General features: G+C 37.3%; 3 protein-coding genes across 6 annotated transcripts; 2 read left to right on the top strand and 1 right to left on the bottom strand.

The window, feature by feature from the left end:
• The first annotated feature begins 75 nt into the window (after positions 1 to 75).
• Positions 76 to 13,331, top strand: LOC107703708 (uncharacterized). Its single transcript, XM_016506423.1, has 15 exons — positions 76 to 190; positions 973 to 2,389; positions 3,264 to 3,435; positions 3,781 to 3,852; positions 3,931 to 3,987; positions 4,369 to 4,437; positions 4,620 to 4,709; positions 4,816 to 4,925; positions 6,223 to 6,670; positions 6,777 to 6,996; positions 8,018 to 8,114; positions 9,110 to 9,269; positions 10,568 to 10,681; positions 12,222 to 12,308; positions 12,954 to 13,331. Exons 1-15 carry the CDS (start codon positions 76 to 78, stop codon positions 13,113 to 13,115), a joined length of 3,390 nt encoding a protein of 1,129 aa, XP_016361909.1. The 3' UTR covers positions 13,116 to 13,331.
• Positions 13,332 to 13,446: 115 nt separating this feature from the next.
• Positions 13,447 to 14,515, bottom strand: LOC107703822 (essential MCU regulator, mitochondrial-like). Its single transcript, XM_016506572.1, has 3 exons — positions 14,299 to 14,515; positions 13,775 to 13,918; positions 13,447 to 13,684 (listed from the first exon to the last, which is right to left on the bottom strand). Exons 1-2 carry the CDS (start codon positions 14,449 to 14,451, stop codon positions 13,781 to 13,783), a joined length of 291 nt encoding a protein of 96 aa, XP_016362058.1. The 5' UTR covers positions 14,452 to 14,515; the 3' UTR covers positions 13,447 to 13,684; positions 13,775 to 13,780.
• Positions 14,516 to 16,575: 2,060 nt separating this feature from the next.
• Positions 16,576 to 23,872, top strand: LOC107703820 (DDB1- and CUL4-associated factor 15-like). Of its 4 annotated transcripts, none has more exons than XM_016506569.1 (14): positions 16,576 to 16,688; positions 17,317 to 17,414; positions 17,502 to 17,640; positions 18,500 to 18,606; positions 18,701 to 18,846; positions 18,933 to 19,091; positions 19,885 to 20,469; positions 21,269 to 21,360; positions 21,440 to 21,562; positions 21,871 to 21,953; positions 22,040 to 22,144; positions 22,228 to 22,343; positions 23,193 to 23,228; positions 23,698 to 23,872. In XM_016506569.1, exons 1-14 carry the CDS (start codon positions 16,593 to 16,595, stop codon positions 23,844 to 23,846), a joined length of 2,034 nt encoding a protein of 677 aa, XP_016362055.1. In that variant the 5' UTR covers positions 16,576 to 16,592; the 3' UTR covers positions 23,847 to 23,872. The 4 variants fall into 4 exon arrangements, with proteins under 4 accessions (XP_016362055.1, XP_016362054.1, XP_016362057.1 ...); XM_016506568.1 differs by having other exon boundaries at positions 16,576 to 16,718; XM_016506571.1 differs by lacking the exon at positions 23,698 to 23,872 and having other exon boundaries at positions 23,193 to 23,524.
• The last annotated feature ends 693 nt before the right edge of the window (positions 23,873 to 24,565 follow it).

Raw genomic sequence — 24,565 nt, 5'->3', positions numbered from 1 at the left:
ACCTCTGAGAGTTGACCTGAAGAACTCAACTGCAATCTAAAGGAACAATTATTACTGAACTAAGAGACCGAAAGCATGACTCGATTGGAACCTGCTCTCCAGCGCTCAGAAAGTCGCTCTGTGATAGAAATGCAGAGCAGGAGAGGGAGCGCCAACACAAGCAGAAGAGGAAGTGTCAGCCAACACACAGGTGAGATTTAACCCCGTAAAGCCTTACATATGAAATAATAGTCAGAAAAAAACTTTTTTTAAAAGTAGAAGAAGGGGAAAAAAGGGCCAAACTGGGCAAAAATATATTATTTGGTGCAGTAACTGATATTTATTTGGCCAAAAAGCTTGTAATGTAAATCAATGAGATCTTTATAATAGTAAACAGACTACTTACATAAAAAGCATTTAAATATCAGTTGTCACTATATATTTCCAAATAATATGTCTTAGTAAGATGTAATTGTAGTTTCAAAACTTATAATGCAATGCAATACAATGATGACTGAGAGATGAACAAATAAAAGTTCCTCAAAAGCCTGATGGCTCATATTTGAAACTCACATTTTAACATGTTTTTTTTCTTAAAAATGATGTGTGGATAATCAAGTAAACCAAATCTGCTTCAGTCCAGTAAATGTTCATCTTGAAACATTAACAACATAATAATAATTCTTGCATTTACTTTTATATTTACAATTTGAATAAAAGGCCTTGCTAAAAAAAAACTGTAAAGACATAAGACATGTAGTAGATTGTGTACAACAGGGCTTGATAATTAGAAATGTGCATATCAATTATAATACAGTAGGCTTTATACTGTAGGACTGCAGAAGTGAGTGCATATTAGTATATTTTGTCCTGTGTATTCAATAATCAATGAACAATACTTTATAATGTTAATTATTTAACCATTTAATTATTCATTTATTTTAATCATTTGTATGCATCAGCACAATATCAATGCATGTCTTCCTCAAACAGAGACTAGAAGAGAAGTGGAACAAAGCAGCAGCAGCCGCGCCGTTTTTAAAAGAACCAATCGCTTCCTCTCACGGGACAGGGAACAGGAAGATGGCAGTCCTCCTGCTCCCATGCGCCACTTCGAGAGAGGCCACCCTCTTCCAGTCACCCACAGTCCTGAGCGCAAAGCCACCATCCCCTTCCGAAACCCAGACCTGGGTCTCCCGTCCAATAGGAGGCGCTCCAACAATCTCAGCAACGAGGCAATGAGTGGCCTCTCCCCCCAGCGACACATGTCCTATTCAAATTTCAGACGTGGGGACAGCCAATCTCGTGCAAGCCCTTGCTCCGGCAGTCCGAGATCTACCAATGTTTCGCCGCAAAGGCGAGGGGAATCGCGCAGTTCGTCCCATCGCCGAGGTTCTGCTGCACACGGTCACTGGACGTCCCACACGTCCTCTCAGCAGGCTTCTGGGAAATGCACTCCATCACGAAGACGAGATTCAGTGGTCACGCACACCACGTGTCCCTCACAAAGCTCGGGTCCGAATAAAAATGGAGAATCCTTTAGCCCCGCCCACAAAAGAAGCCCTTCCCAGAGCTCCTACGGGCACAGCTTGGATTCTGAAAAGCTGTATAAGAATCTCAAATCAATTGCAAGTTCGGCAGAGTCAGATGCCTCTGAAGAAAGGAACGGCTGGTCAAAAAGACATTCTGATGTGGAAATCAACAGCGATTATAATGAACGCAACCACAGTGGTCACAATAGCGGTCGCAGCAGTCAAAAGAGTGGGGGCCGCAGTATTGGCTACACCAGCCGGAATTTCTCTCCAACAGGAGGCTACTGTGATGACAAAACAAGCCACGTCAGTCGAAACAGTGGTTACAACAGTCGCAACAGTGGTTCTAACAGCCCTGGTGCCTCAACACCTTATAAAAATTATGATAAACATGGTACACTAAAATACGGTACTTTGAAAAACAAAAGCCTTAGGAATGGCGGATACTCAGATGCCTCAGACAAACAATACAGATCTGATTCCCGCCAATCTCTAAGCCCCACCCTCTCCCCTCTAAGCCCCGCCCTCTCCCCTCTAAGCCCCGCCTCACCTGCATCAACGCCAAACATCTCTCAATCAAGGCGGAGCTGGAATCAGGTTCCGTCCCCTGATTTGCCCAAATCCCATGCCTTAACTGCAGAGACGGATAAACCGGTCAATGATCGGAGCAGAAGCAGCATCAGGCGGGGCTTGGAGGCGCTAATTCTTTCAGAGAACACCAGGTCTTCCAGTCAACCAGCAGTGCCAGAGATGACCATTGAGGATTATGTGATCATAGCTAATATTCCCCGATCTAAACTGTACCCTGAGGAAGAAGAAGCAATAATAGTCAGAAGGAGGCCGCAGAGCCGGAGCCCACGCAGAGACAATCAGCACAGGTCAGAGATTTGAAGAGAGATGGAGAGTTGTACCACGTTTGCACTGACATGGTGCTGGTGCTGATGCAAAAGCAGATGCCTAATCTGAGCATTTCCACAGAAAAAATAGTGGCTCACGGAAAGTGATGGACATCCCAAGACACGTTACTACAATCCCTTTATTTCCAGCTTCCATCTTAATTATAATTAAATAACTTGTGTCCATTACATCAGTGTTAGCAGAAGATTGGCAAACCAAATTACTGGATGTTAAAATAAGGTCTAAAACTAAGCTTAAAATGTAAATAAACAAGTAAAGTACAATATCAGGGGTTTTCAAACTTTCTGATGGATCATCAGATATGAAGATTCCCAGAGGATGGCCTATTTTCCTAAAAGCTGTATGAGAAAATTTTTTTAACTATTAAAACAGTATATTTAGTTAGTTTTTTTTTTATTTTTATTTTTTTTTTATGTTTAATTGTTTATATTGTATTATTACTAAGTGTTAAAAACTAGTGCTGTCAATAGGAAAAAAAATTGTGACTAATCTCATTGTTTAAATTCAGTAAATAAGATAGAACTACTTGTATTCAACATACTGTATATGTTTCCGACACACGCTGTACGCGGTAGACCAATCCCAACAGACTGGGCCATCTGACCAATCAGAGCAGAGTAGCCTCACGGAAAGGAGGGGTTTAGAAACACTGAATCTTAAATTCTTCTAACGAATCGTTTGAGAATCGCTTGAAAACGAGGTGATATTAAATGCACATTTTGAGAAAAAGAAAGCGTTTTTTTGACCTTGCATGCATTTGGCACCCCTAAAATGCACTTTGTACAATCAAAAATATTTTCCTGTAAATTCTACTTCTCCTTTCTGTGGTTAAAGCTATGGAGATGGGAGATATGACAATGAGCATGAGGTTTCAGAAGAGCGAGGCAGAGGAAGAGAAAGAGAAAGAGAGAGAGGACGAGACCGCAGAGAGAAAGAGCGCAGACGTCTAGACAAAGAGATGGGAGGCTCCTCAAAAACCAACAGCACTGCGTCGGGCCATTCACAGGTGCCCGGGTTTACAGTTTCACACACTTCTTCCCTTTCTCATTGATGCCATCTCACGTGTCATCTATTCGGAGCCAAAAAAAAACAACATAAATAAATAAATAAAAATGGCGCATATTTGGACAGATGATAAATCCCATAGACTTACACTAACTGAAAGAAGCATCTGAGACTTATTTTTGAGACTAGATTATTATTATTTTGACGTGTAACCACCTAGCAACCACTCAGAACCTAGTAGCTGCATAGCAACCCACTAAAAATCACCCAGAACGCCTTCAGACACCGTTTAAAAAGTGTATGTGTGTGTTTGTTGAAATACTTGAGTGAATGATTCGTTCTGGAGTTCTGGAATGTCTCGTACTCTGGATTACTGTGCTCTGGAAAGTCGTATTGTTGCTCTGGAAAGATTTGTACTGTACGTGTTCAGTTGATTATATATTGAATTCCTTATGCATTCACTTGTTTTAACGCAACTGAGTCTGTTTCCTGTAAGCTTGATCTTCTGAACTGTAAAAAGGGATGGATGTATATGCTGGATGAAGATGAAGAGGTAAGGATACAGGCTGCTTCTGTTAAACTTGATCTGTTGCATGCGTTTTTATACAGTCTATGGTTGCATTACATTGCATGACTGTCTGTGGCTGTTATAGGGATATTGGCATAGCATGTCTTGCTATACTTAATTTTAACGCTGAAGTTTTATTTGATTTAAATGAGATTAAAAAGCACAAAGGTGAAAATTTGGTAATGGTGACCAATGATTATTTTTTTTATTTTACCTAAAACCTTCACTAAAAAAAGTTCAAAGAGCTAGAAAATTGTATGCAAAGACATGTAAGGTTTTCATTATCATGTAATATTAATCTGTTGCTTTGTTTATGGTCATGCATATAGATATAGACAACTATGAAGTACTTGTGTTTATTTGCAGTGGAGGAAGCACTGGTTTGTGATCTCTGACTCAGCACTGAGATACTATAGAGACTCTGAGGCTGAAGAGGTGAGCGAGAATAACTGAAATTGCCATGTAAATGATTATCTACAGATTGTACAGATAGGTCACGAGGAAATCATGGAATACATTTAAACGTGGAGCTGAAAATACCATAGTTGTAATAGTATCTGAACGCATGATCAGATTTAACGATGATATCTTGAATTCTGTGTTTTTCTCCTTGATAGAGAGACGAGGCGGATGGTGAGATTTATTTACGTCACTGTCTGCGAGTGGAGGAATTTGATGCTGATAAAAACTATGGACTTCAATTGCATGTAAGAACTTAAGTTACACAAAAGTTAAGAGGACAACTCATCACAAAAAATTAAGAACAGTCCTGATGTGGTCATATGTCTCAAAACCTGTCTGATTGATCTGCAGATGCGTGATGGACTGGTGACCCTGTCAGCGATGACCTCCAGAATTAGGAGGAACTGGATCGACACACTGAGGAGGAGAATCTCATTCAGGAATTTGGCTGAAAGCATCCGGTATGACAAGTGCAGAGTCAATAAGGCGTGAATTTCATGTAAAATGTCAAGAAAATGACTGAAAAAATTTTTTTGTCAAAAAATATATTTTGAGATTAGACAATAAAACATTTGTAGGATTTTAAGCATATTTTATAATACACAATGGTAGTATTTGCTATAATGCCTTTAAATTAAACAAATTTAAAACATCATTGTGTCTTGACAGCATAGTTTTACATTAATGAGCATCTAAGTAAGGGATGCTTGTATCAGGGGTCTTGTATCACCCTGAAGGGGGTTATTCAGCGATAACTACCGGCTGGATGTAAATTATCCCGCTTATTACACGGCTACTTGCCACATAAGTAAGGAAATATTGATTTGAGTTGAAATATTTGAATGCAAAGCTTCCGTGAACACAGCAGTTGCGAGCAAGCGACAAGTTCAAACTAGACGGACATTTAAGGGATATGGTGCATTCAAACCACTTATTACACAACATTTCACCACATAAATAATTATGGCTATAAAAGTAATCGAAAATGTTTTAAAATCTTACCAGTTTGTTAGTTATCTTATAATCCATTACAGCGTACAAAACAATCGTAGCAAAATGGCAGCAGCTGCGTTTGTATGAAACGAAAGAGCGATTCCGCGATACCAGGATGACATAATTAAATAATTGTACACAATTTTGAATCGAGTTTTAATATTTTATTAGCTAAACAAACGCAAAGCTTCCAACCAGAAAAAACTCTTCCTGGCAGTATAGCGCCGACTTCAGTTACCCGGATGACTACCGGTTGTTATCGAGGGATAACAAACCTCAGAATGTCGCGACTGACCAATCAGAATCAAGTATTCCACAGAGCCGTGTAATAATGAGAATTATCATTGATACTGATGAGAATTACAACCTTTAAATTAACTTTAAATTTAAACTTGGGGTGGGAAATTGTGCTTAATTGTCATTAAAAGCAATAAATAAATAAAGAGTTAGGCTTCATTTTCTTAATCTCAATACAAAACATAATAATACAACAAAGCTTTAATCTTTGTGCTAAATAATTTTTTTTACTTTTTATTTTAGGTTGAAACATGATATTCACCCATAGAGAATTTATATGGATATTCAAAATATATTAAATATCCATAATAAAGCATTGCTTTATTGATTAAGGTCATCTGAAAGATTTTGCTCTGGACTTTTAAAATGAAATGACTGTCACTGATGTTTAACAGGAGCAGGTTTGAGGTTTGACTCAGGGTACTGTTTTCATGTAAGTAGGAAGTTGATATCTCTGCCTGTTCTCAGACACCCAGACAACAGTGACATCAGCGACAGAGAGAACTCCAGTTCCCAAAATGCACCGTCCCGAACCTCTCCCGCACCCCATGACCCAGGGTCAGATGTCGGTGGTCCGTATCAGGATGAACCCAACATGAGGTCCTCACTGTTAACCAACCGGCGGGAGGCCGGCGAGGGGCGCGACAGAGAGCTCGAAAGACGTCTGGAGGACCGGACCAAGTGGTTTCAGGAGACAATTTCCGACAGGGAGGGTGAAGACCCCTGGGATAGGGTTGAATTGAAGAAGGGGGTTGTGACTTCGGTGATTTTGACCCAGCCGCAGGTTCCTGATGCTCAGATGGGGCCAAACATCGAGAAGAAGTGGGCGGACTTTGAGCAGCTTCCAATCGGAGAAAAGAGGTCACCGGAAGGTTTCCAGAATCCGCAAACGACAAATGAGGTGCTTCAGCGAGAGGTATGTTTGTGGATTTAGACGAGCATGACATCCTTGTTGGTCCAGGACCATTTAATGTGCATCATCTGTGTGTGTGTGTGTGATCTGGATGCATTGCATTGGTCAGGTGGTGTCTCTGAGGCAGCAGATCGAGGCTCTTCGTCAGGTCCGTGTGGGGGCCAGTGTCTGCGGTCCTGACGCACCCTGCTCTCTGAAACTCAATCAGATGGAGAGGGAGCACCGAGAGAGACTGCAGAAGATACACGACGAGCACGAGCGAGAACGCAGAGAGATTGAGAAAGACAAACAGAGACTGCTGCAGGAGGAAGCCAAGAATGCAGTCCAAGGTTAGTGTGGGCCGCAGAACATCAGTGACACAAGGGTCAAATAAAAGTGATACAACATAAAGATGTTATATAATCATTTATTTTTTAAAGAAAGAAATGCATTAATTTGATCAAAAGTGACAGTAAAGTCATTTATAATGTTACAGAAGATTTCTATTTAAAATAAATGCTGTTCTTTTGAACTTTCTATTCATCAAGAATCTTGAAAAAAAAAATGTGTTATGTTTTCCACAAAAATATGAAGCAGCACAACTATTTTCAACTTTGATAATAACCAGAAATGTGTCTTGAGCAGCAAATCAGCATATTCTAATGATTTCTGAAGATCATGTGACACTGAAGACTGGAGTAATGATGCTGAAAATTCAGCTTTGATCACAGGAATATATTACATAATGATATTTCACAATATGCATGTTTTTATTGTATATCAAATAAATGCAGCCTTAGTGAACATAGGAGACTTCTTTAGAAAAACATTTAAAAAAATCTTACAGAGGCCAAACTTGTATATAAAGGTAAATATAGTGATTAAATTGAGTTTGTGATTTTGATTAGAGTTAATGTTAACTAAAACTAAAACTGAAATCTTAAAAAAAAAAAAACATTTTCATTACTTATAATGAAATATAAATTTTAACTGACATAAAATATAAAAATACAAAAAAAAGAAAAAAACGTATTGTTGCCAAGGCTATATTTCTCATTCTTCATTTAGTTTAACTTAAAGTATACCAATATAAACTAAAACTAATAAATAAAAATGTATCTGAACTATATAAACTAATAAAAAAATAATGCAAATGATAAAAACACACAAAAATACAAAATCTTTAACTAAAATTCAAGTGAAAACAAAAAATGTCGAAATCATGTTTGATTCAAAATATTAACAAAAACTATAATAGTATACCAATGATATTAAACTAACACTGATTTTGATATCTGATTAGATGAGAATTCAGTGACTTTTATCCATAAAGCTTCATTCACATCATACTTTTCGTCTTCAATCCCGCAGCGATGGAGGCTCTGAGGAAAGCTCATCAGGAGGAGATTGAGAAGCTGAGGGGTCACGGAGGAGGAGAGACGAAAGACCCCTCCATCAGACGACAGCTGTACGTCCACATTTATACAATTTATACAAAATACACTTTTCGCTATTTAGCAAGATAACCAAGAGCAATATAGGATATCCAATATCTATGGATAATCAAGTAAACCTAATAACAATATAGGTTATTCTTTCATTTACTTTAAAAATTAGTAAAGATTTCGCAGCAAAAAGACACATGAACCATGACCTGAAGGTGGACGTTTGTACAATTACACTAAAAGGTCCTTTGACTTACTAAAAAAGTATAAACTATCAAACAAACAACAGAAGGCATGTAGTAGATTGTGGGTTTTTCAGCCCAATTTTGGTCATGCTGATAAATTAGTGGCCTTTATGTATCAAATATGGTACAGTAGGCTTTATTAGGGTTAAGCTGTATATACAGTGGGGAAAAAAAGTATTTAGTCAGCCACCAATCTTTAAAAATCCTACAATGTGATTTTCTGGATTTTTTTTTCTCATTTTGTCTCTCATAGTTGAGGTATACCTATGATGAAAATTACAGGCCTCTCTCATCTTTTTAAGTGGGAGAACTTGCACAATTGGTGGCTGACTAAATACTTTTTTGCCCCACTGTAGCTACACTGGAGTTTGGTTCTGCTGATAATAATTTTAATTTTTAGCAGATACTGAAATACTGCATGTTTGCTGTGTGTTAGATTCATCACAGACATGTTTGAAGATTTTGGTATGAATTTTAGTTCTCTGAGAAGATATTGCATGCCAGAAAGCACCATCTTGTTCATACTCTCATGGGAATCCAGTGGCACTAATCAGTACTGTACATAAACTCTCATCTGTCCCACTCAGCTGTGCTGTAATTCCTCTCTCACGGCTCAGAGAATCAGAACACAAGAGCTTCATTTACTCCGAAAAGTGGCAGGTGTTTGATTGACAGTTTGTAATTGAGAAGAGTCCCACTGAGAGAATCAACTGATCGCTCATTAGTCAATCATTACATCAGTTAATCGATGCATGGCTTTGTGTGTCTATCAGGCGCGAGTCGCTCTCTCTGCAGCAGGAGTTGGACGGTGTGTCGGAGCGTTATTCCCAGCAGTGCGTGGAGCTCAACCGCATCCAGAACAGCACTGAAGAGCAAAACGGAGAGATCCGACAGAAGGAGAGAGAGATGGAGCAGCTCAGCCAAGAGAACCAGGTAGACAGGAAAGTGGGATGAGAGGATTGGATGACACATGATCACCATCTGATGCTGAAATTTAAACATCTAGAGTCCAAAAATGACAGATTTGACAGTTAAATAGTGTGTGATACACAGTTTTGTGTGGATCCACCCTGGTTCTGAGACTAACTGGACCAAAAAACATGGAAGTCCATGGAAGAAATGTTCACAGATATGAGGAAATCATAATTATAATGTGATTTTGGTCCGGATAAAATGAACTCGGTTGCTCTTTTTACTTCCTGACAAACACAGGAAGCTTTTTTACTTCTAGTATGACATAAAGTGACATGCATTAGATGTGAAACTGATGTTTTATCAGTAATGTGCTGCCACAAAGAATTATAGGAAATGTCTGTTCAAAAGTTTGGGGTCTGTAAGATGTTTAATGTTTTTTTAAAAAGGCCTCTTTTGCACACCAAGGCTGCATTTATTATTACAGAAAAAATAGTAAAATTGTGAAATATTATTACAATTTAAAATAACTGTTTTCTATGAGAATATATTATAAAATGTAATTTATTCCTGTGACGCGCAGCTGAATTTTCAGCATCATTACTCCAGTCTTCAGTGTCACATGATCTTCAGAAATCATTCTGATTTGCTGCTCAAGAAACATTTCTGATTATTATTAGTGTTGAAAACAGTTGTGCTGCTTGATGTTTTTGTGTAAATATACATATTTTCAGGATCCTTTGATTAATGAAAGTTCAAAAGAACAGCATTTATTTGAAATAGAAGTCTTTTATAACATTATAAGTGTCTTTACTGTCACTTTTGATCAATTCAGTGCATCCTTGCTCAATAAATTGTTACGTTCCTAACTTGAAAAAAGCTTAGTAATTATAATTATGGTAACTAGTAATTATGGTAACGTTCATGTGCAAACGCGATCATTCAGACATCACATTTCATCCTGCGACTCAATTCATCATTTCTGATATTGAAATCTAACTCACAGCACCTTTAAAATTACAACACTCGTATAAATTAGTCAGAGGGGAAACAGATCTGTAATATGATGAACAGACAGCATCCTGTTTCATTGTTCAGAGTGACTGTCTGGGTCGGTGTGAGATTTGTTCACTGATCCAGGACTGGATTACTAATAATAATCAGGGTTATTGCCATTATTCAAAAGCTACAAAATGGGATTCAGATCAGCACAAAACCCAAATGATCGTCTCGCTTTCAGTGTGTGAATGAGCATGTCTTCATGTGTGGTTTTTAGTTTGGATGTTTCAAAATCACATTTCCTCTTCCTGTTCACACAGGAACTGCAGGCGCGTCTGACGGAGGAGATAAGTCTCATGCGATCCTTCATTACAGGCCAAAGGTCAGGAGTGGTTCCCCTTGGCAGCTACGAAAGGAGCACCTCTGAATTAGAGGTGAGGCGCTGACCTTTGACCTGTAGAAAAATACCTGCCACCATTTCATGATCAGATTTACCTTGTTTTATTTACCTTGATTTATCGAAATGTATATGGACATACAAAATGCATCTCACAAACATATTAGAATATTATAATCAATGTAAATTAAAGCTCAGTTAATCAGCACGTACTGTAAATCCCCCAAAATATATCCTGTGGTTCAAAAGTTTGGGATCATATCAGAATGATTTCTGAAGGGTCATGTGACACTGAAGACTGGAGCAATGATGCTGAAAATTCAGCTTTGATCACAGCAATAAATTACAGTTTAGAATATATTCAAATAGAAACCAGTAAATTGTAATAATATTTCACAATATTACTGTTTTACTGTATTTTTTGATCAAATAAATGCAGCCTTGTTGAGCAGAAGAGAATTCTTTCAAAAACATTAACAAAATCTTACCAACCCCAAACTTTTGAATGTTAGCGTAATGTGATAACAATCAATCTCCACCAAAGAGATGCAACGATTGGGAAAAAAAACTAAGATCGATCTCACCAAATCATTTGTTCCTTTGTCCTATGATCCTCCATTTTGTGTCCAAAAATAATCACAAAAAATGATAAATCCCAGATCGTAGGTGAAATTACATTACCACATTGTGCATTAGATGGCTGTCATCTTTGACCCCGTTGCCTCTTTTCAGATAACCCTAAATAAAAGTCCTCTGCACTTCCTGGTCTGTCTTCAAACCAGAAGAAAACAGTGATATTTTGTCTTCAAACTTCACGTTGTCCAGTACAAGAGGGGATTGTACACAGAATTTAGGGTTATTGGTCACTGTGTGTGAAATAAGCTCTTATGGTTGAGGAGTGAGAATGAAGATGCCTTTGGGGTCCAGATGGTGTAATTACAACATTAACCAGCAGGGGCTAATTGGACCATGCTAAGCAGCTAAAACTTGACCCCTTATTATGTCAGATTTTGGCAAATGCAATTGGATTTCCACTATGTACATACAGAGAGAGTACATATAATGCATACTGTAAAAGTTGTGTTGGAGTTGTATTGGAGGCTGATGGTGTCATCAGGGGCGGGGCATGTGATGTGAGGGGTCGGTGTTTCTCGGACAGACTCTGCCATCTACTGATCATCATAGTGAACTCACTGTAAACCTTCTCCAGCAAATAGCAGTAAATATACAGATTGTTTTGCAGCCATAGATTCAGTTTACCTTCCTTAGTCCTGCTAAATTTACTGTAATGTTGTCTTTGTCCATTTGTGTGGGTGGTTTATACATTATTTTTGATGACACTTGTATGGGTGTTGAAAAATAACATTGGCATTGTTTTTTTCTATTCATGAGGGAACAAGTATATTTTAGGTGCTGTGACTGCTCACCATTTCATTTTCACCATCCCAGTGCTATGACAAATGAATTTTTACAAGAACAAATATTTTATGCATTTTTTATGTCAAAAATAATTGTATCAGAATTGTAAAGTTGTAGATGGAGTATTGTTATGCTGACATGTCCATGTCTGTCTGTAGATGTTACTGAAGGTGAAGGAGAGCGAGGTGGATTTTCTTCACAAGGAGATCAGCTGTCTCAGAAAAGAGGTCCAAACTCTTACTAAGGTACACATTTTACTTGTGAAAGTCATATAATCTAAATTAATACTATTCACTTTCTTCATACATGCTCCTACTGTAGAGAAAAAAAAAGTGTATGTAATAGATCAAACTTCAAATGTTTGGGGTCAGTAAGATTTTTTACATTTTGAAGAAATTAATACTTTTATTCAGCAAGGACGCATTAGATTGATCAAAATTAACAATAAAGACATTTATAATGTTCCAAAAGATTTCTATTTCAAATAAGTGTTGTTCTTTTGAACTTTATATTCATCAAAGAATCCTGAAAAAAATTTATCACAGTTTCCACAAAAAACATTAAGGATCATGTGAGACTGAAGACTGGAGTAATGATGCTGAAAATTCAGCTTTGCATCACAGAAATAAATTACATCTTAAAATATATTACAATAGAAAACAGTTATTTTAAATTGTAATAATATTTCACAATTTATTTATTTTTTTTGTAACTGTATTTTGACTTCTTTCCAAAAAATCTTGCCAACTCCAAACGTCTGAATGGTAGTGTACATAAACTGTGTTTATCACTATTCTTCAGTGTATATATATATAATGTTTGGCTGTGAATAAACACTAAATTGATTGTTTCTAATAATATTTATAGTAAGGTGTTCTCTGTGCCTGCAGGAGAATGAAGTATTGAGCGAGCGCTACAAGCAGGTGTATGTTGAGCTGACTGAATTACGGGGCCGCAGTGAGAGAGACATCAATGCACTTAAAGAACACCTCAAACTCACTGATGCTGCACTGGCGGAGGGGCGTCTCCTAGGCAACAGCACCGACCAATGAGAACACAACAAGAGGTCAAATAAGATGGATGGGATGCATTGGTTTCTCCATCTCAATTTGGTCATGTAGATACAGGATATTGTGCTATGTGGAGCTCTTTTAAAAAATCTTATTGATTAGAAACTACAGTGGTGCTGAACGTGAATAAACATTCCAGGCTTTTAAAACAAGGTATATTTTAAGTTAAATGCAATAAAAATCTTGCATCTGTTGGATGTGTGTGAAAGTGTATGAATCTCAATGTAATATGATTGCAAGATAAACCATGTACAATAACACACACACACACACACACACACGTTACATATATAACAAAAACACAACCAGCATCTAACATTCAAGCAATTTATTAAATAGAAGAGAGGCAACTGCTGAGGGCAGCCTCAAGTCATATTGTCTTTGAAAACATAAAAACAGCATTAAACTTTGGCTTATGGACATGGTTAGTGTAATGCAGGAATGAAAACACAAAAATGTGTTGACAATCTTTATTATTGCATAAATATATCCTGTTCGTCTGCATCAGGCACCTCAGAGAAGACCTTCAGACTGCTGGAGAGAAACATGCACTGAAAGAACAAGAACAGGAATATCTAAAAACCACATACACACAGTAATGCACAATATAGACTGTAATAAAACTGATATACTACGTGTACCTGCACTCAGTCATCATCATCATCATCATCTGGGACGAAGATCTCATGTTCCTCCAGAAGAGCAGCGAAATTTTTACTGATCAGATTTCCGACATACAGGAACGGAACCCCCACTATAGCCATGCGGGTCAGACCGAACGGGACCTGCACAAATATGACAGAAGTAGATCAAATTATACAATAACTAATAATAATAATAATATGTGCCCTGATCGAAAACTGTACAAACGGCGTTTAAAAAAAAAACAATAAAATAAGCTTTGTATAAACAGCAAGCAAAAAAAACGCATTCGTTAAACTGACATAAATAATAAATCATTACTTAAATAACTGATTTTATAAACAACCGTACACGAAGTACTTCCTCGTTTTATAAAATATGTGCCGCTCCAACAATTTGATTGGCCATTACTCATGTCAGTCAAGCCAATCTTAATTTTCATTGGCTAGAACGAAACCCATCCCTGGTTACTGCGTCCCTTCGGGAGTCTCCAGCGGCAATGTTTAGACATGTATAAACGTACCTTAACTGGTTTAGGAGGGACAGCTCCCGATGTGGTTGACACGGCGGTTCGGCTGAAAATCGCGTTTACTGAATTTGGGCCAGTGTTGCGGCTCAGTGTTGCTGTATTTCTAATGAAAAAAGCCCGAGAGAGACGACCTGCCAACGACGCCATGTTTCCTGCTTGTGCCGTGCGTTTAGAGACACGCCCAGTAGACCCGCCTCTTTTGGATTTGTAATTAGGGGGTGGAGTAAATATGCGTTTGTTTTTTAAATATGCAAATATATTTATTACTGAACTCAGCAAAAGAGATTTATACTTCTGTTACAGTAATTTTTATTTAATAGTTGTATATAAAAGCGTCTGCTAAATGACTAAAAGTAAAGTAAAAGTAAAGTATTCAATTATTATTATATAGTATTGTATGTTTTACATTAGTAATAAGCTTAATAATGGCTTGGGACTCTACATGTATACATATAACATATTCAGAAAATGGCAACTTTATCAGTCTCCTTTATCAAAATCTCCTTTATCAGTCATAAAGGAGAGTGAGGGAGTTCACACAAACATTCATGTATCAGCTGTTTCAACTGAGACTCACCTTCAGATCACAGGTTTAAAGTCCTCTACCCCACGGTATACATGGTAAGTATGATAAGTCTTGATAATAGCATAACAATATCCTCCTGAGAACCAGGAAAAAAAAAAGTCTTGTGATTTTTTTAAATGTCATTACATTGATTGGAGCATAAGAAACAAATGGAGAAAAAATATTTTTGAAAAAAGTATTTGATTCATATTGTATTCTATGTCCTTTGTAGAGGACGCCAGGACTAAGTTATTAAATAAAAAATAGACATGAAAAGCCATGTATAGGCAAAAACAATATTTAATTTTTTTCATTCACCAATTTTAGGTTTCAGGCTATTTTTAGCCAAACTTTGTACAAAGATGATTCTCAGCTATGTTATGAAAGATATAACAGAATGATTTGATATACTATTTCACTTCATGCAATATCTGCGTAAAATGTCTATACATTGGTATTCCCATTTTATTCAATGTATTTATAGATTGCATCTAGTTTGCATATCAGTGTGAATTCTTGGGTCAAACCATAATGAAAAAATAAGTGTAATAATGGGAGTAATAACTTGGCATAATTTTCATAAGAATATCTCATATTTCATAGGAATATTGATCTATAATTTCTTGTTGTGTCTCCCCAAAATGCCTGATTAACATGCCATTTGTCCTGTTGTCCTCTACATAAGACATGTATGAAAATTATACCCTGTTTCGTAACAAAAAGTCATATTCCAATTTGAAACGCCATAACATTTTTCTGAGATGTTTATTTACGACAAGCAATTTGAAAATAATAATGGGAGTAATAACTTGGCATAATTTTCATAAGAATATCTCATATTTCATAGGAATATTGATCTATAATTTCTTGTTGTGTCTCCCCAAAATGCCTGATTAACATGCCATTTGTCCTGTTGTCCTCTACATAAGACATGTATGAAAATTATGCCGTTTCGTAACAAAAAGTCATATTCCAATTTGAAACGACATAACATTTTTTCTGAGATGTTTATTTACGACAAGCAATTTGAAAATTAGCCAGATTTAAATGATAATTACAAAATAGTATCATATTTCCCTAAGAGTGCTACATTTGATAATTCTGTCAATATCAGTCATATTTAAAGACCAAGGAGAGGGAGTGTTTATGATCAAACCTCCAAACATGTGATATTCCTAAAAAGCCTGTGGCATGTAGGGTCTCAGAGAAATGCACGACAAAAGTCAGGAGAAGGATATGACAGTGTGACACAAATGTATTAATTAATTAATTAATTAATTAATTAATAAACTTAATTAGTATTCATTCATTGCCGAAGTGTACTTAAAAGTGATAATGTAAAATTCAATTGAATAGAATATAAAATATTAAATACATTATAATTTTATAATTTAGGCTACTGCAGTACGTAGATTGAGACGACGTTGACATTATGTATGAGATTAGCAGACTAATCAGAAACCTCATAAAATATGAACTCATTTACAAACAAGTATTTTCAAACACTTAATATGCACTAATTGTACAAAAAATAAAAATAAGAAGGGTTGTTTGGGCGATTAATATGCATAGCAAAATCAGAACGTAGTAGAACGCCCGCCCTCGTTTCTTTGATTGGCGGCGTTTGTGACCAATCAGAGCCCTCATCTGAGAACGCAGAGCCAATCGGTGAACTGGTCTGGCTGGACTGAGGGCAAATCCAAAGAGCTGGCAAAAATCAAAAATGGCACCCAGCACGAAATCTGAGAAAGATGACAACAAACAAACACAACAGAAAAAACACAAAGATCACATCGTCAAACTCCTCACGCGTGGGCGGGTAGGAAGAAAGGGGGAATTTGGGCCAAAAGTGGCATTAATGGCGTGAAATGTTTTTTTTTTCTCTAAGCGTAACATAGATAATAATGTGTGTGCTATTAGCATTTTTAGCTGTAGCCTCATTAAACGTCTTTATGTGTCTCTCAGCGTTTATTATTTATATATGTGAGCCTTTTAATTGACACACCTATGGAAACATGTTTTATTAGCAGTATATGGTTCTTTGGGGCAACAAGAGCAACAAACAATTGTTATGATTGATTTCTCCATCAATGGTCAAAAGTACATTATTGTTCATTATTCTGCACTGACATCTATCATTCACACTGAATTGACAGTCTCCATCCTGAAAACTATCTCATTCATGAAAATAGGTCAGTACTTAACATGAATGAATGGTAGAAATGCCTCAGTCAGGTGGTGTTCAGTGCAAACATGTTTTTAACTGGTTATCATAACCACCATGGACTTTTATCATAGATATTTAACATCATAGATATTTAACAAAGCACCCTTAAGTAGCTTTGTCTACAAAGTCAGTCTAATAGCCTGTTTAACTGTACTCATGGCTAATATTTCCAGTTGTATTACTCTATATCTGTATTAATATTTCTCTGTCTGTCTGTCAGCTGAATGGGCAGCTCTTTCAGCGGCTCTTCCGGAAACTCCCTCCACGCGTCTGCGTCCCGCTGAAGACCATCGTCAGCGAGGAGTTTCTCAGAGCAGGGTGAGGAGAAGATGCAGTCGGTCCCATCCGTTATCTCGGAGCAATGTGAATGCTGTATCTGATTGGTCTGTCTCTCTGCTGTCACAGGCACATCTTCCTAGGCTTCACCAAGTGCGGCCGGTATGTGTTGTCCTACACCAGTGACTGCGGAGAGGACGACGACTTCTCCTTCTACACGTATCACCTGTACTGGTGGGAGTTCAACCTGCACAGCCGCCTCAAACAGGTAAAACAGCCGCACATTGAACCTATCTGTTCTTTGAACTCTGATTTAACCCTCTCGTGGTCTTCAGTCATTTCAGACCGAAAAATGTTTTTGTTTGGAATTTTTATTTTTATTATTTTGTTACTGTGATGCGAAACTTGGTGATTTCTGTGGCACGCCTGTGACCACAAAAAAATGATTTAACGTGTTTAGATAAGGTTTTATTAAAAATAGTCTTATTAAAACCTTGTGATTCTCACGGACCAAAATGATTACCATTGGAAATGAATGGTGCACAATCTACAAATCATGTATTTTTAACTTAAATACTGTATTAATTGAAAATATGAAATTGAATATTCTATAATATTTGTGTTATTTAGATATCTATTTGTTTACTTTTTATTTATTATAAAAAAACTTGACCCTCTAACACTAGCACTCTCTATCTTATTTCTATTCTATCTACTTGTTTTCTTTTTAATTATTATAAAGAAAATAATAATATCCTGACCCTCTAACACTAGCTCTATCTTATTTCTTTTCTATCTACTTTTTTTTCTTTTTATTTATTATAAAAAAAACCTTGCTACGTGTACTGCGTTAGACTAACAGGAACTTGTCACCACACTTATATATTGTTGCTCTTTTGTTGGTTTGGTTGCCTCTGTTGTCCTCATTTGCAAGTCGCTTTGCATAAAAGTGTCTGCAAAATGATTTAATGTAAATGTAAAAATTATTTAGAGGTGAATATTGTTTAGTACCATGAAATCCCCTCAAAATGCAAAATATGAAAGAAACTGATATTATACTAATACAGTCTGTAGTTGTAGCTTCTTCACATTTAGAGCGATGTGGCAAATTTTGTCTTTCTTTGCAGGTGCATCATGTGCGTTTGTTTGCGGGTGAGGACATCTACAGCGATCTCTATCTGACTGTTTGCGAGTGGCACAATGATCATTCCAAACTGGTCATCTTCGGCTTTAAGTAAGAGTCTGTCTTCCGCTTCTGTGCTGTGTGTTATGAGCCAGTGGCTGGGTTATTATGCTTATCTAAACATGTGCTCTCTGTGATCTGTCAGCACGCGCAGCTCCAGTTCAGCCCTGATGAACATGATGATGAGTGATGAGAACAACAGGGACATCTACATCACCATCACCTCAATGCCTCCCGCACAACCGTGCAGACAGTGCCGCCCCGCATCCTCCGTGTCCACCATACGCACAGGTGCAGTAGTATATTTTAACTTTAGACTAACTGCTCCTTTCCAGTCCCTAGCAAACAAACACTTTTCTCCGTTCACATGTGTGCAGGTGGCGAGTGTCTGCAGCACGGTTACGTTCTGAACGCTCGCTATCAGGTGGTTTATCCGTTCCCAACGTTCCAGCCGGCGCTGCAGCTGAAGAAAGACCAGGTGATTCTGCTCAACACCAGCTACTCTCTGGTGGCCTGCGCCATCTCCCTCTGCTCAGGTACACAGCCAGTGTTTGTCCACGTCAGTGAGTGTTGGTTTGTTGATGGACACACAAATGTGCGTTTGTGCTCTTTCTCAGTGTTCTTTGTTTTAGGAAATAAAATAGTTTGGACAGTACATTTAAATTAAATAGACAAATGATTCACTGCATTATTTGAGTTGTAACTCAATAGTAATTTTCTTCAAACTGACCAATTAATTCAAAGAACTGGCTCATAAGTAGTCAAAAGAAAAAAAAAGCTAAATAAATTTAAATAAATTTGTGTGTATTTTCAAATTAAAATGCTTCTGTGTGTCACAATGTTTTAAATTCATTCATGTACACTGACGTTCAAAAGTTTGGGGTTAGTAAGATCTTTTTTTTTTTATATAATTTCATAATTCAAACAATTTAGCATTTTAAATTGATCAAAAGTGACAGTAAAGACATTCATAATGTTACAAAAGATTTCTATTTCAAATAAATGCTAAATGTTGAACTTCCTGCTTATCAGACAATCCTGAAAAAATGCATTACAGTTTCCGCAAAAATATGAAGCAGCGCAATAATAATATTTCACAATATTACTGTTGCAGCCTTGGTGAGCAGAAGAGACTTCTTTCAAAAACATTAAAAAGATCTTTTATATAAATTTTGAACATTTATTTTAACATTTAATTGCTGCTATCTACACAGCGTTTTCAATTAATTTATAGTAATTATGGTGTATATATTTTTTTTATTTAATTTAGTGTTAAATTATTATAGTGATTTAATTTTCATGTGTGAATCCCTCTCTGTGTCTCTGTAGGAGACGGACAGCAGGAGGGTCAAAACAATCAGATTCTATACCGTAAGAGAGATGCTTCCTCCTCTTCGCCTCCTGCTGGACCTACATCGCCTTCCTCATCCTCATCAACCTCGTCTCAGGGGTCACTTGACCTCAGACAGCTGAAGCCCCTTTTCACCCCGCTCTCCTCGGGCCAATCACAGGCGGCCGCGCGGGCCAGAGAGTTTGCCGCTGACATTTTCCGCCGAGCTCAGGCTGGAACGAGGGAACACGACAGAAAAGCCAAAGAGAAAGAAGAGACGGACCCTCAGCAATTCCACAGCGAGGAAGAGCGAACGAGAGAGAGACAGGAACGAGACGCAGAGGTCCCAGGACCCTCGTCTTCCTCCTCAGGACAGAACCAAAGTTCAGTGTCGCCCACAGAGGCAGAGGACAGTGCTGTGTGTAACGCAGTCATGTCTCCTGGATCCACCTCCTCTGTCTCCTCTTTGTCTCCACATGCTCATGAGCCTTCATCCTCCTCTTCCTCCTCAGAGCCTGCTTACGTCAACTACACCACTCTCAGATACAGACTACCGCAGGCCAGAGCGCCAGAGCAGCCGAGTGGTACATTTCTCATCTGTTCTCATGATAAACTTGCTTGCTTTGTCATTGAGTGTCATTAAAGATACCTATGTGCAAATCACACACACACATGTGTGTATATATATATATATATATATATATATATATATATATACACACACACACATATATATATATATATATACATGCATACACAAAACTTGGGAGTCAGATGTAGGTTTAGAAATTGATCTGAACTATTAGGTTCAGTAATGGATTCATCAGACTGATTCAAACCAGTAGCTTGTGTTTTTGAACTGTTAATTACAAGAACTTGAGTCATTTGTTCATGAATCAGACTTTGCTGGTCATGCTGTATGTTCTTGATTCACTCAAAAGAACCAACTCATAAAAGTAATTTGTTCATGAATCAGACTACACCAGTTGCGCTGTATGTGTTTAATTCACTAAAAAGATTCAACTCATAAAACTCATTCGTACATGAATCAGACTACGCCGGTCATGCTGTGCGTTTTTGATTCACTAATAAGAACTGATTCATAAGAGCAATTTTTACATGAATTGGACTATGCCAGTTGTGCTGTATGTTTTTGATTCACTAAAAAGAACTGATACATAAGAGCTATTTGTTCATGAATCAGACTACACTGGTCACGCTGTATGTTTTATCATTCACTTAATGACCAAAACGTGCAGATTTGATTTCATAATGATTATAAAATATGAAGTGTTTATGTGTATATTTAGCGTTTTATCATTTCTGTCTACAGCTTATCTGAACTGGTATATAATCTTTAATGTGTCTGTCTCTTGTCTTTAGGAGATGAGGATGATAAAGTCCTGCTTCCTTTCACTGTGACGGATCTGAAGGGCCGAAACCTACAGCTGGTGACAGGACAGTTCAGCGGTCAGGTGTGTCTGAGACCTTAATATGATACCATAAACATCAAATGCTTCATGCTATTTGAACTCTTGTGTGTGTCTCTCTCAGTGTGTGTGTGTCGAGCAGCTGACGCTGGACTTCGAGTATCTCATCAACGAGGTCATCAGGAATGATGCTGACTGGGGCTCCCAGTTCTGCTCCTTCAGCGACTATGACGTCGTCATCCTCGAGGTGGTGTGATTTTGTTTAGGAGGAGCTGGTGTGTTATGGGTTTTGTTTTTGCTCTGATTTATTTACAGAACGCATTAGTGCTGCCCATTTTGGTTTCAGAAGTATTTTTTTCCATTCCATTTTTCCTAGGTATTTTTAAAGTCTTTGTTAAAGCATTAAAAGTCGTCAACCAATCCAAGCAGCTACGAGGAGAATCACAACCTAATGACAAAAAGAGGAATGGAATGTTTACTTCTGGAACCCGACTGTTGCGCTCTATTGGTGCAGTGTTCTAATTTGCATGTGTTCTCTTGTTTCTATGGCAACAGGTTTGCCCGGAGACCAATATAGTGGTGATAAACATCGGGCTGCTGTTGCTGGCGTTCTCTAACTGTGAGGATGAGCACTGCAGGTACACACACACACACACACACACACACACATACATATGATGAAATGCTCATTAATTAATACTTTATATTCTGTCTGTGTTTGTAGACCGAAGTCGTATCACTCCAGTCTGCAGGTCAGTTGGGATTTGAACACTGGAGAGTGTCGTACAGTCGGTGTCAGTGACCTCACTGAGGTCAAAGGTCAGACCAGGTAATGACCTTCAGATGCATGGCCTGTGCTGTCCGTCTGTTTGCCCTCATTCAGACGTTGTCATTTGTTTGTTTCTGTCGCAGTGGAAGCGTCTGGAGCTCCTACAGGAAGTCATGTGTGAACACCGTCATGCGGTGGCTTGTTCCCGAGAGCAGCTCGCGCTACATTAACCGCATGACCAACGAGGCTCTGCATAAAGGTGTGATTTAGACACACATGCTCAAACATTAATACAATAATGTTATTCCAATTTAAAAATAACTGCTTTCTATTTGAATATGTTGTAAAATGTAATTTATTCCTGTGATCAAAGCTGAATTTTCAGCATCATTACTCCAGTCTTCAGTGTCACATGATCTTCAGAAATCATTCTAATATGCTGATTTGCTGCTCAAGAAACATTTCTGAATTTGTGTGTAAAACTAATATATATTTCGTTTCGGGATTTACTGATGAATAGGAAGTTCAAAAGAAAAGCATTTATTTGAAACTTTTGTAATGTCTCAACTGTCACTTTTGATCAATTTAATATGTCCTTATGTGTATATACTGTGTATATATAAACACTAAATAAAAGCATTTAAATAAATAAATAAATAGACTGACTCCGAACTTTTGAACTGTAGTATACTTGATTTTCATGTTGGGCAGACATCCTCTAAACCTTATTAAATAAGTTTATATTTTTTGGTCAGATTTAACTCTTTGCATCAGAGTTGGGAAAAAAGGTAATTGTGAAGTTGTATTGGGAGATTAAAGTTAAAAAAATTATTATATATTCAAAATATTAAAGTATTATTATTCTGATGCAGAAATGGGCTTCTATATTTAAAATTGTTATTGCAAATGATTTATTGATTTTCTATGAGATATTTATGCATTTTTTTGCATAAATAAAACTAATAAACTCATTTAATTAACTTTAATTAATTCATAATAAAAACACTCGAATTGTTACTTTCAAAAAGTAATCTGATTATATGCATATTATATGTTAATTTTAACGTCACCTACAATACTTTGTGACATTTTGTTCTGCTGATTGCAGGTTCTTCTCTTCAGGTGTTGGCTGATAATGACAGAGGCACGTGGATCGTCCTGTGAGAAAGACGACACACTCACACACTCCTCAGTGCTGCTCTGCTGTGGGACGGATGACGTGTCAGTCCAAACGCAGCCACTCTCAGTGTTTGAGTTGTGTTTGTTGCGTGTATCTGTGTGATTGTGTGGGAGCAGATTATTCAGGAACCCGTAGTCAGATAAAGACAGGTTTGGGCCGAGCAAATCCACGGTGCTCAGCCGACAGCGTGGGACACTCTGGGATCATTTTACGAAACACATCAACAATCACCATCCCGATGCAAAACAGAACTGAACATCTGTCTCCGTTAAACTTGCACACTTTTACACTTGTTTTGATGTTAGTGTAATGATTTGAAGTAGTTATTTTTCAGTTTGAAATTCCCTAAAATTGAAAAGTGTAACAGGACGTTTTCGTGGACAGAAGTGGGACATTGCTTTGGGGGTTACCTGTGTTTGTTTGTTTGTTTGAGGATGCAGTTGTTTACATCGTTTAGATCGTGTCATCAGCCAATCAGAAGCTGTTGACCCCTCCTGCCCTTTTTTAATACTAGTTGTGGCCTCACAGCTGGACTGGATGAGAATATTGTTTTTATGCAATGTTATTTTACTTTATTTTTGATAGAATTAAATATTCCTTCAATACTTTACCGGTTTTATGACTTTTCATTGCCTCAAAGTGAGCAGTGTTTTTCATCTAAAATGTATATTTTGTTTCAGTTTTATTTCAATAAAAAGTAGTTTAGTAAACAATAACACTGAAAATAAGTGAACTGCATGTGTGCAACAAACAAAACATCAGAATGCATTAATTTTCTTAAAAGCTTTTTTTAAAGGGACACTGAACTTTGAGGCACAATAATACAGATTTGTACATGGATTTCTGCTACAGGTACACTTCAAATAAGGCCATTATGGTTTCATCAGTACAAGATCATAAAACTATATCATACATTAGCATAATCATACACCTGAATAATTTCACACAACTAAAATCATACCATTTGCAGCAACTCTTATAGTACAATTAAAGAAACGCTGATATATATATATATATATATATACACTGAACAAAATTATAAACGCAACACTTTTGTTTTTGCCCCCATTTTTCATGAGCTGAACTCAAAGATCTAAGACTTTTATGTACACAAAAGGCCTATTTCTCTCAAATATTGTTCACAAATCTGTGTTAGTGAGCACTTCTCCTTTGCCGAGATAATCCATCCACCTCACAGGTGTGGCATATCAAGATGCTGATTAGACAGCATGATTATTGCACAGGTGTGCCTTAGGCTGGCCGCAATAAAAGGCCACTCTAAAATGTGCAGTTTTACTGTA

Source organism: Sinocyclocheilus anshuiensis, unplaced genomic scaffold (genome assembly GCF_001515605.1).
Source record: "Sinocyclocheilus anshuiensis isolate Anshui unplaced genomic scaffold, SAMN03320099.WGS_v1.1 scaffold274, whole genome shotgun sequence".
NCBI classification, from domain to species: Eukaryota; Metazoa; Chordata; class Actinopteri; order Cypriniformes; family Cyprinidae; genus Sinocyclocheilus; species Sinocyclocheilus anshuiensis.
The sequence above is the reverse complement of the archived record's forward strand: the minus strand, read 5'-3'. Positions and strand labels throughout refer to the sequence as shown.

What these genes read in the sequence shown, in the direction of transcription:
- LOC107703820 (XM_016506568.1), top strand. Translation starts at nt 16,593, where the DNA reads ATGGCACCCAGCACGAAATCTGAGAAAGATGACAACAAACAAACACAA. An exon ending in TGCACAGCCGCCTCAAACAG is followed by an intron (nt 17,641 to 18,499) that starts GTAAAACAGCCG and finishes CTTTCTTTGCAG; the next exon opens with GTGCATCATGTGCGTTTGTT. An exon ending in CGTGTCCACCATACGCACAG is followed by an intron (nt 18,847 to 18,932) that starts GTGCAGTAGTAT and finishes ACATGTGTGCAG; the next exon opens with GTGGCGAGTGTCTGCAGCAC.
- LOC107703822 (XM_016506572.1), bottom strand. Translation starts at nt 14,451, where the DNA reads ATGGCGTCGTTGGCAGGTCGTCTCTCTCGGGCTTTTTTCATTAGAAAT. An exon ending in TCCCTCCTAAACCAGTTAAG is followed by an intron (nt 13,919 to 14,298) that starts GTACGTTTATAC and finishes ATATTTGTGCAG; the next exon opens with GTCCCGTTCGGTCTGACCCG.
- LOC107703708 (XM_016506423.1), top strand. Translation starts at nt 76, where the DNA reads ATGACTCGATTGGAACCTGCTCTCCAGCGCTCAGAAAGTCGCTCTGTG. An exon ending in CGCAGAGACAATCAGCACAG is followed by an intron (nt 2,390 to 3,263) that starts GTCAGAGATTTG and finishes CTGTGGTTAAAG; the next exon opens with CTATGGAGATGGGAGATATG. An exon ending in GCTCTGGAAAGATTTGTACT is followed by an intron (nt 3,853 to 3,930) that starts GTACGTGTTCAG and finishes GTTTCCTGTAAG; the next exon opens with CTTGATCTTCTGAACTGTAA.